Source organism: Bactrocera latifrons, unplaced genomic scaffold, assembly GCF_001853355.1.
Source record: "Bactrocera latifrons isolate USDA-ARS-PBARC rearing strain unplaced genomic scaffold, ASM185335v1 scaffold_155, whole genome shotgun sequence".
Lineage (NCBI taxonomy): Eukaryota > Metazoa > Arthropoda > Insecta > Diptera > Tephritidae > Bactrocera > Bactrocera latifrons.
The window spans coordinates 704488-715439 of NW_017535019.1; the positions used below are offsets into that span (position 1 = coordinate 704488).

At 33.1% G+C, this 10952-nt stretch overlaps 1 protein-coding gene across 1 annotated transcript in view; it reads right to left on the minus strand.

The window, feature by feature from the left end:
• The window catches only part of LOC108966090, a 158759-nt gene extending 151117 nt beyond the window's left edge, over positions 1-7642 (minus strand). Inside the window, exon 1 of the mRNA XM_018928828.1 lies at positions 6023-7642. Within this exon, the coding sequence (XP_018784373.1) occupies positions 6023-6107 (85 nt within the window). The 5' untranslated portion in view covers positions 6108-7642. The remainder of the gene's footprint in view (positions 1-6022) is intronic.
• Between the last annotated feature and the right edge of the window lie 3310 nt (positions 7643-10952).

A 10952-nucleotide genomic window follows, 5' to 3' on the forward strand; every position in this document is an offset into this window, starting at 1 on the left:
GCAAATAACCGATATAATGTGAATATATATTTTGCAGTGACAAAAAGTCGAAAGATTGTAAAATACAGGCGAATATAAGCTTTCTAATACACTCTGCCTTCTAACATATATAACACCTATGCATACATGTACCTAACAACAAGAAAGCAACAATTTATGGTAGGGAATTTGAGTTGGCTGTCAAAATGTGTTGATGTGCCGAATCTTGAAGTTATGACACAAAAATCAAAACTACACAGAAACACGCTCACAAAAGTGGTAATAAAATGCGAACACAGTAAGTGGCAAATCGAGGAATAATAAAAAAAAAGAGCACTCGCAGCACAGCAAAATGAAAGCGGCATAACAGATGAAACGAACTTAAACCTAGACGAAAATGCCTAAATAATAGCCTACAACTAGGCGCGCTTGTTGAAGCACTTGCTATTTGACAACAAATAGACAGACAGACAATGCGCCGAAGGGCGCACAACTCATGACGTGAGTGACTATGATGAATCAAGTGCTGAAAACTGCTGTTTGCCTCAAATCGATGACAACGGCAATCGGCACAATGAACAAAACACTATTTGACACGACACACACACACACATAAAAAAGTTATGGTTGTCAAAGCAGGTGTAAATGTGTGTGTTGAGCGAAAAGGTATGAAAATATTGAGAAAATGCTTGTATAGCGTCTGTGCGTGTTAGTGTGAAGTGTTTTTTGAGTTTTTTTTTTGTATTTTTTTTTGTGCCCCTGTGTTTGTGCGCCTGCATGTATGCTTTGCCCCTAGCAATTTGAAATCGTCAAAACCTTGCCGTAACCAATTGCTGCGACTATTTATTGGCGGTATTGCTGATGATAACACGTTTACACAACTCTCATGCACACATGTGTATACAATTCATACGTACATGTTTGTAAATGTTTATATACACACACATATATTCATACATACGTGAACACATGCATTCATATCTACACCAGCGCAACCTGAAAGCAAGTGAAGGAAGTCAGTTGCCGCATATCTACCTACACAATTATTTGGAGACCACATAGCAACAACAACAACAACAATTCGTACTGCAATAATAGTATGTATGAAAATGAAGACAAAAACGAATTTGCGGTTTGYTGAACATTCGTTCTAGATGTGTTCACAACAGCATATATGTGTTGCAAACACAATACACACGTAAGGCGGGTGCACACACATACATAGCTGTAAACGTGTTTATTTCTTTCAAATTTTCATAATTTTTCAATACATTTTTATGCCCTCCCGTTACTTTCTGCTTTCGCTAACTTATTCATGTTGACTTCTTATGCCTTCCATTGGCTTCGCTGTTGTTGAAATATWAGAAATTGTCTGTGGCCTCTTCACCGCACTGAAAAGCATATAATATATGACTGCCATTCATAAATTCAGGATGTGGCAAGCACGTGTGAGTTTTTCTGTCAGCTTTATTACAACTTTCTTTATTACTTTTATTTTAATGCCGCACATATTTCTCAAAATTATTCGTGACTTATAGKCTTGCGTAAGTGTGCTCAGGTGATGCATAAAATGCTGTGACAGTAAATTTCAAAGTAGTTGAAAGACATAGTGTGCATTGATGTGCGTCTAAAATGTCAACGTCGAAGCAATGTCAAAGATTTGAGAAGCACGTTTGCATTTTAACGATAAATCATCAATTATATGTCCAGAAGAGCTTTCTTAGCAGCGAAAACAAGAAGTTGTATGCTTAGATCTACGAGAGGTGAAAACAATTTTAACTTGGTTAAGTCATAGACAATAAAATAAATAAAAATATGCAAAGTTTTTGAGATATTTTCAATTACATTTTTCAGATCTTAACAATTTCCAATTAGGTGGTAACCTTGCTCAAAAAATTTTCAAAAGTGGTCTTCTGGAAATTGCCCAAATTTTGAAAGCCCCATTCCTTTTCTGCATTATCAAATAGAAAAAATAATTAGAACAGGTGGCAACCCTTTATGAAAATACATTCAATCCACCTTCTAATATTATTCCAATTTTATATTTCTTTTCTTTGGCTCTCATTTAAAAATTCTTTCGACTTAAAAAATTAAAAAATATAGCTACACTCTTTTACTTCTGGCTTCTTTAAGCTGCTGAGCAATATTTATATCTGCTTCAAACAGCTTTTAAATTCACTTAATTCGATAGATATTATTGATTATATTATATGTATGTTGACAATTCTCAGTCAAGTGGCAACCCTTCCTTCTGATTTTTTCTTTATCAATGTAATTACAAAAAAAAAAAAAAAAAATTTATGTGGCAACCATTTTTAGAAAATAAGCTCAGTTTTAAATCTTTCGAAACCACTGCAATACGTTATATACAATCTGTTATTTTAATAATAAAAATTCGTTCTTTTATCAAATTTTACAAAGCTGCATATTTAAATAGGTGGCAACACTCCGCTAAAATAATATACCATATACCAAATAAGCTCAGCAACCGCATTCTTTTTTAATTTCTTATCATGTAGTTAGACTTTAAATTTGCATAAAAGTGGCAACCCTGCGAAAAATATTTTTATTACCAAAAACATGGCTAAAATCTAGTACATACATATACTTTAGATACATATATAATTACAATATTTTTTTATCAAGATTTTCAAAAATGTGGCAACTCTGCTAAAAAAGTATTTTTGTCGTTTTTATTCGGAGTGGTACTTAAACCTCAGAGTTTTTATTCCAATATTTTTTTCAAGAGCCGATGTTTTTTTCTCATGCCAACTGGATATGATACCCACCAATCCAATACTGATACTCAAACATAAACCTTAAACCATTTCAAGCGTTAAGCAATTTCGTTGCGTTACACAATAAAACAACGTCACTGCAAAATTTCCAAACTCAAAAAAATACAAAGCGAACTGGTGAGCAGGGAGAATTATATTGTGAAAGTAGTTATGCTCAGTTTAGTCTAAGTTTTTCAATTTTCCAATTTCTTCAATTCAAATTTTGCGCATATCAGCATTGCCATGTGTATGCTGCAGCAACAAATTCTTGCACATTTCCCCTTTATTACAAGTTGTTTGGTATTTTGCGCATTCTCTCAACTTGATGCCCCAGCAACGCATGTGCTCTGCACGTCCATCACGCTCTTACAAAGTTTGACTTTTATTGGCAGCTGCATAGTTTGGCGCGCTGTGACAGCTGACACAGTAGCGCCCAAAGTGACATGAAAATTTAGACGCCGCTCAACACCCCACCCGCAGTGCACTCCCGCATGAAGCAATTTATTCATCTCTATACTACGTATATGTGTGTGTTTGTTGCTTCCGTTGTTGCTTTGTGTCTGGGAAATGTGTTTTCCTGAAAGCATTAACCTTCAAGGTAAGCAAATCGATATAGTTGGCGCCGCAACGACAAATTTTTCAATCATTTTTATTTCTAACAATAAGCAAGAATTTCACTTTCATTTTGTAGCTACGCACAAAATTCAGTTTTCTTCCTTTGTGAAGCTTCGCTTTATTGGATGAGCTTGTGTGGATGACCCTGAAATGCCGAACTTTCAGCACAACAAGTTTAAAGAAAATTAACAAATACTTGTATATGTGTGTGTAAGGACTCACTCATGTGCGTCAATGTTCTTATAATTGTATGCTGCCATTTCATTTAATTAATTTAAGTGTTCGAGAACTAGAAGAAAGAGAAAATTTKTGGTAAATGAATTTCCTCATTGCTTCGCAAATTGTTGTTGTTTGGATTATATGGCTAGAGTTACAAATGCTGACGCTACACTAGGTCAGCCTTGAAAATCACYACATTTTTTAGTATGCAGCGTAGTTGTCCGTGTTTTAGTCTAATGAATGAATAATAAAATCAAGAAATTGGTTTCCGCTGCAATTGTTTTGAATGCAGTGGCATTTCAATTACCAAATATAGCAATTTACAGATTATTTAGTACAAAGAAGTTCTATTCATTTAATGGTACCAAGTCAAATTATTTTTTTCTAATTTTTAAATAATTTGAATGTAATTTTGTTTTAATTTAAATAGGGTTAAATAAAGTTGAGAAAAATATAAGCTACTTTGTAAGAGATGTTGCCGTCAAAACAGCTGTTAAATTAACACCCTTGGACTTATTGAATTTATATTAGCTAATTATTATACGACAACTTGCTTTGTAATAACCTTTAAAAACGTTTGAAGTAAAATTTATCATTTTATTTATCTTATTTTGAAATTTAACTCTTCAATTCTCATTCTGYATACCTAACGGGTACGTAAATAAAATATTTTTCGTACTGATTCTCCAAACCATCCTAGGCAGACTCTCGACGCTCCTYAGTTCTCCATTGAATATAATTTCATTCTTTTCTTCTTATCATTTCTAATAATTCTCTACGCCTAGCACCATTGCAATTAATCAAGTTACTTGTGCGATCAGATCAGACTTTAAATTTTTCTTAATTATATAAGCAACTTACTTTTTAAATTCATATTTCTATACATTTTGTTTATTGTAGAATAACCCAATCCAGTATTAACGATTTAATAATAACAAACCTAATATTCCTTGTGTGTGACGGTGCGTATGGGTAACTTTGTAAACGTGRCTGATGTAAAGTAAATGCTATTTTTGCGTTAAAAAAGTAAGTACTAAGCTCTTATTATATGCAAATATTAGCAATAGCTTTCTGTTARTAACAGCTAATCACCTTTACGTAAGCAATTTATTATGAATCGATTAAGTCGCTTTATCGGCTTAAGCTGTGTGATAAGCRTATTTCTTGATACCCAAAAGGATTTTTTTCGACGTTTATGAAATGCAGATTATTTAAATAGCATTAGTATTAATTTTTTCTATTTTTTTAACAAATTTTTTATGTTTTGTTAASCTCATTTGTGTGCCTCAGATAATTGTGCTACAGTGCGTATGAGTAGTATGGTGATAAGGCAGCGGATATGAAACACTTTTCTGTAAAAACTAATGAAAATTAGTTTTATATTGAATTCATGATAGAAGTGTGTAAATTTTAACAGGATTAAGTAGTGATTTTACTTTCGTGTGATTACTGAAACGGCTCAGCACATCGAAAAGACTTACTTCGTAAAAAATAGATTTTTTCAGACGCAAACCATTACTAACAAAAATATTGCAGAAATCTTCCAAAAATCGCTTGATTTGACGGTTTTCGTTCTTATTTTAGTCATCACTTTTTAATAAATTTTTTAGTTTGACAATCATTATTTGATAAGTTTTTTTTATAATTTTTTGGAATAAAATTTAGTTGATTGATGTATCTAACGTCTCTGTTATAATAAATATAATTTTTTAAATTCAAAATTACGCTTTTAAAAGTATAAGTGCCACAAAGCACGGCTGAAATGAAAATCGGGTAGACGTAACCGGAACATTATCTGATATATAACCGGTTAAGAACCGTAAGAGTACTTGTTATATAACTGGTTGCCAACAACCAACCCGACAGCATTTCTCAAAATAATTTTTGGAATACACACTTCGGCGCTACAATGCAACAAAATCTGTTATATAACCAGTTAGAAACCGGAAGAGCACCTGATATATAACTGGCTACCTACAACCAACCCGACAAYATTTCTCAAAATTAAGTTTTAGGAAAATTTTTCGACGCTACAATGACAACAATAAAGTAAAATAAACCAATAACTCTATTAACTCTGCCTACACCATATCTTCATATGATTAGAGATCCGATAATTTCATTTGAAATTTTGAATGAAAGCTAAATCAATTCAATACAAGGAAATAATACACAATTTGATTAAAAGCGTGTTATTACTCATGTAATAAAACTATTTAATTGAAATTTTTATCTCTATGAAGACTTGTAATAAATAAAATGGAAATAAGATTMAAAAATTTGAATGAAGCTTTCGGCTGTTCACTCAAATTTTTAAGACCTTCAAACTCTAATACTTCTGAAATATACAKAAAATCCATTATATATTAAAAGATCAGCCCTAAAACACGAATTCGTACAACGTACAGCAAAATAAATTATTTTCTACTCACCATTATTTAGGTTTGCCAAGCCGAACACTACCATCATTGTGATGCGCAGCAAGTTGTTGCCACAGAGACAACGTTGCGGCAGCATGTTGACTGCTGATGTTTAACTTTTTTTGTAGTAACTAAAATTTTTTTTTCCTGCTACTTCCTCAAATGCGTTTCGCTTCAACTAAATGGGCGTTAGCGGACACTCACAGCTTATTTCAATTAATTTATTTTCAAGGTTTTCAATTATTTGCAGCTTCTGTTGAACCTGCACTTCSACTTTCACTTTCACTCGTGGCTCAGCGCAGAACTTTTCAGCGTTTTTGYTTACCGTATTGTTTGTCTAGCTCTGCTTGCAACTTTTTGGTTTACACTCCGTAGTTGCTTGTTGACATGGTCAGCGGAAAGGTCAAGCGTAACGCTGCAATGTTGCTTGGAGAGGGAAAAGCGATTTGCTTGTTTACATTTTKCACGGCATTGACACTGTTGCAACTATTTGACATTTTTAGCATTTTRTATGTGCACTATGAAATTTTAATGTCAGTAATTTTTGCATTTATTTTTGGAATTTTTTTTTTTAAGTTTCGAATGCCGCTTTTATGACAACGACTGTTTSGGACCGCTCACACACGTTTACGGCTGTCCATATTTCAGCAGCAGCTGCTACATTTCRACGCTCTATGCATTTTTCTGCAAATATATGCACACATGCACATTTTTAATACGCTCTMACAGTAACTTGTGCGCTGCTTGGCAGGCGGTGAGTCACTCGTGCGGCGCTGGCAGCTGYTTTCAGCTACTACATACACATACACATACGCAAGAGCATTTAGTGCATGCTGTAGCTGTTGTTGTAATTTTTKCGTTATCACTTTTTTAAAATGTTGTCGCTACTGTCAGTTTCAGTTGAGGAAAATGTAGAAATGTTGCAAGCAACAACCACTTTACTCCAGTGGCATAAACACACACTCACTTAAGCACCAAAATATTTTTGTTAGTTTGTATGTATGTGCTAGTTTTTTTGTTTTTTGCTCGCTTGCCTCATTCAAATTTCATGCATCGAAATTATCGRGAATATTTTATTTATGCTAAGCGCGTTCTGGTTCACGTTCGCGTTATGCTGTCGCAGTCATTTGCGTATGCACAGAAATGTGGCAGGCAAACCGACAGACGCACGCGTGCGTAGTTTTGTTTTCCGCGGCGGCGACAATTCGCAATGTCTATGGCAGCCCGACAATGTTGTTGTTTGTGCTATTGCAGCGGCGCGTAGTCATCGCAGTCAGCACAATGTCACTAGTTTTCGCTTGCCACAGCATTTTCACAACTCACTGAACTAGATTTTTTGTTTTCTGCTGGCTTTTCTTGTTTTTATAGTCGGCAAATTTTGCAATTTTGTTTTTTTTTTTTTTTTTGGTGCGGTTGTCCGTTATTTGAATTCCGAGCAATTGTGCATAATTTGCAAGCGTTTTATTCCGAATTGTCGCGCACTTGGGGCTTTCACTTCACTTGCTGCACGTTTTGGCGTTTAGCTTGCTATTGAGGGACGAAAAAAATATTTTAGTTTTGAGGAAAATACTCCTCGCGTTTATTTATGCTGTTTTAATGTTTGATTTTTGCTTTGATTTATTGTTGTTTTAGTTTCAATATTTGTTTTCTTATGGTGCTTTTAGTTTTTACTTTAGTGTTTTTGTATTTCAAAAAAATATATTTTTAATATTATAATAGTAAAATATTTTTATTTTTTTTATATTTTCTTTTATTTAAATTTCAGTTTTATCTTTCTAAATGCGTTTCTTAGTTTTAATTTTTGATTTTTTTTTTACAATTTTCTATTATTTTAAATATTTTATAGTTTTTCTTCTCTTTTAATTTCCACTAACCTTTTCGCAACTTTCATTTACTCCCACCTACTCACATACCAATACACACTCGTAGCTTGCATTTGCATTGCTGATAATCAGTCGAATTTTTCGCGCGCAATTTCACTCTATCTGACCTTTGGGAATTCTCGTCAACTGTTTGCATTTATCTCTTCATGTTTGCGCGTGAGTATTTGTGCTGATTTTAGTTTGCTCGTTGCATACTTCATGGCGCAGTTGACACAGTTCTGCAATTTGCACAAAATTTTTCCATTTGCTGGTTTGTGTTTTGCTGCAATTTGGCAATTATTTGCCGCTACGCTTGGGAATCCACCGTTACTTATGTGCTTAATTTATTCAGTGGCTTCAAATGTTTTGAAATAAATCATTCACATAGTTTCTGGAACGTTGCGCTTGCNTTATTATTTTTATTTATTTATTAGTAGTTTTAGTTAGCAGTAGCAGTTGATTTCGAATATTTTATTATTTCTTTTTTTCGAGAAAACTGGAATGATTTTCAAAATGTTATAAAAAAAAATATTGCTTATAGATTTTTTTAAACTGTTTTTAATAAAGTTTTAACCACAAAATTTTTATTTATTATTATTTGGCTTGTGGATATGCAAATTTTTGATTCATCATAAAGGCACACTGGAATAAGTTCAGAAAACATCAGAACTTTATTTTCACTTTTGTGACTAAGCTTTGCCAAATGGAATTTCGTTAGGTCGTAGGGTTAATCTAACATCTACGAATCTCACTTCGACAAACATTTGTCCATTAACCCTAAACGGCGAGTTAAATCGTCGCGGCGTTTCATTTTATTAAAGTATATTCTTCTAGTATTATTTCTATAAAATTTCATAGAGATCTGAGCACCAGAACCAAAATTACAGTGCTGTTTGACGTCTTTAAAAAAGTACCGTTGTGGTGAACAAGGTTGCCTATCGATCTAATTATTTTCTTTCTACTTGAATACTACAATATCTCATATCTGAATGAAAAATTCTTATTTGAAACAAGAGTTTTTTTTTTTTTTTGGGATGAAAAAACTACATTTTTAGAAGACCCACAAACTTCGTTGTGTTCCGTAAAATGATCACCACTTTATTTCGTTAAATCTTTCGTTAAACGATGTTTTTTTTGTTTTTATTTTTGTTTGCTTGCGGATGAACCATCACATACTTATCATGCTCACCGCAAAGTGTATAAGAAAAAAAGGGTATCGGCATAACAGCTATAGTGCCAACAAATGGGCACATTTTTTAAAGCCACATTAAATTTAACTGCTTTAAGTATATATAAACGTATTAGCTTTAAATTATTTAAAAACAAATGCGGTCTTTGCAAAACCAGAAAAATCCAGAAAACTAGTGTATATAACCTCCAAAGTTTACAACAAATTTGTTACAGCAGATATTATCAACCCCATCCATTTAGCTGAGCTTTCCAAAGCTGCGTCTGCCGAAATATTTTAATCTCAATTTTACAAAACCCGACCAGTGGAGGAGAAAGATAATTTCACCTCGCTTTATTCAATGCAACTTTATCAAAGAGCGCAGCCGACATATATATATAGTATATATATCTATGATATATGTACATGTTATATTTACTGCTGATTTGATGGCAGCCTAACCATCCTACGCTATAAGTGGTGCACAGCCCACATATAAGAGAAATTACTTCTTAAAAGTTCCATAGTAGATAATTTATCTAAAAAAAACCCAATCTTCAAGATTTTCGTAGTTACAATTTCAAAATTTTGTGATATTGCTTCCGAATTAGAATTCGAAAATATTTAATAAACATTGAACTCTAAATGACAGGAAATTCTAAGATAGTGTTCGCTCAATTGCCTGTAGTTGAAAAAAGTTCCAAAAAAGTTAAAATTTACCCAGCATTTTGTCATTTTGTGCCACTAAAACCCGATTTGAGATCGTATAAAAAGATGGTCTCTCCTTAATGGGCTATTGTGTACAGGAAATAAATAAAATAACCAGTGATCACTGCAACAAAGTCCTTAAATCCAGTTTGGTAGAAAATGAGTTTAAAAATAAACTGAGGAAGCTAACTCAGTGAGTACTCTTTTGCTGTAACAGAAAAACCAATTGAATTATACGAATATATAATAAATAAAATTAATTAAAACTTTGAAAACATTAAATAATTTCTAGAAAAAATATAATAAATTCCGAATTACAACTAACACATTTTGGTRTTTAGCACCAAGCAGCCAACAAATGGAATATTTAATGCAAATCCGCAACACTTGAGCAAAAAATTAGCATTTCAGCCAATTCGCCAGCACTTGGCATCTTGTAACTCAATTATATTTAAAATTTATGCTGAAGTCGCGCCTTTTTTTGAAGACTATCGCCTACGAGTGCATGACCACTTTTTATACCCTGAACAGGGTATATTAATTTTGTCACAAAGTTTGTAACACCCAGAAGAAAGCGTCGGAGACCCTACAAAGTATATATATAAATGATCAGTATGCTGAGCTGATTCGATTAGCTATGCCCACCTGTCCCTCTGTCTGTATATATACGAACTAGTCCCTCAGTTTTTAAGATATCATTTTGAAATTTTGCAAACACCATTTTCTCTTCAAGAAGCTACTCATTTGTCGGAACTGTCGATATCGGACCACTATAACATATAGCTGTCATATAAACTGAACGATCGGAAACAAGTTCTTGTATGGAAAACTTTCCCGTTTAACAAGATATATTCACGAAATTTGGTATAGATAATTTTCTAAGTCAACAATGTAATCTCCGAAAAAATTGTTCAGATCGGCTCACTATAGCATATAGCTTCCATACAAACTGAACAAATAGTTACTAAATGCACCTGTGAAGGGTATTAACGTTTTTTCTTGTTTTGCTTAATTTTTTCTGCGCTTCAGATATGCAAACCGTAACTATAAACATAAAGAGAATTTGTGACACACACATTTATATACATTCTTATATATGTATTCATTTGTATGAAAAAATTCTTCGCAAGTAAGTTTATATGTTTATATGTTTATGGGGTATGGGTAGCTGTTAATATTCAAATAACCCGGTCAACTGCCACGC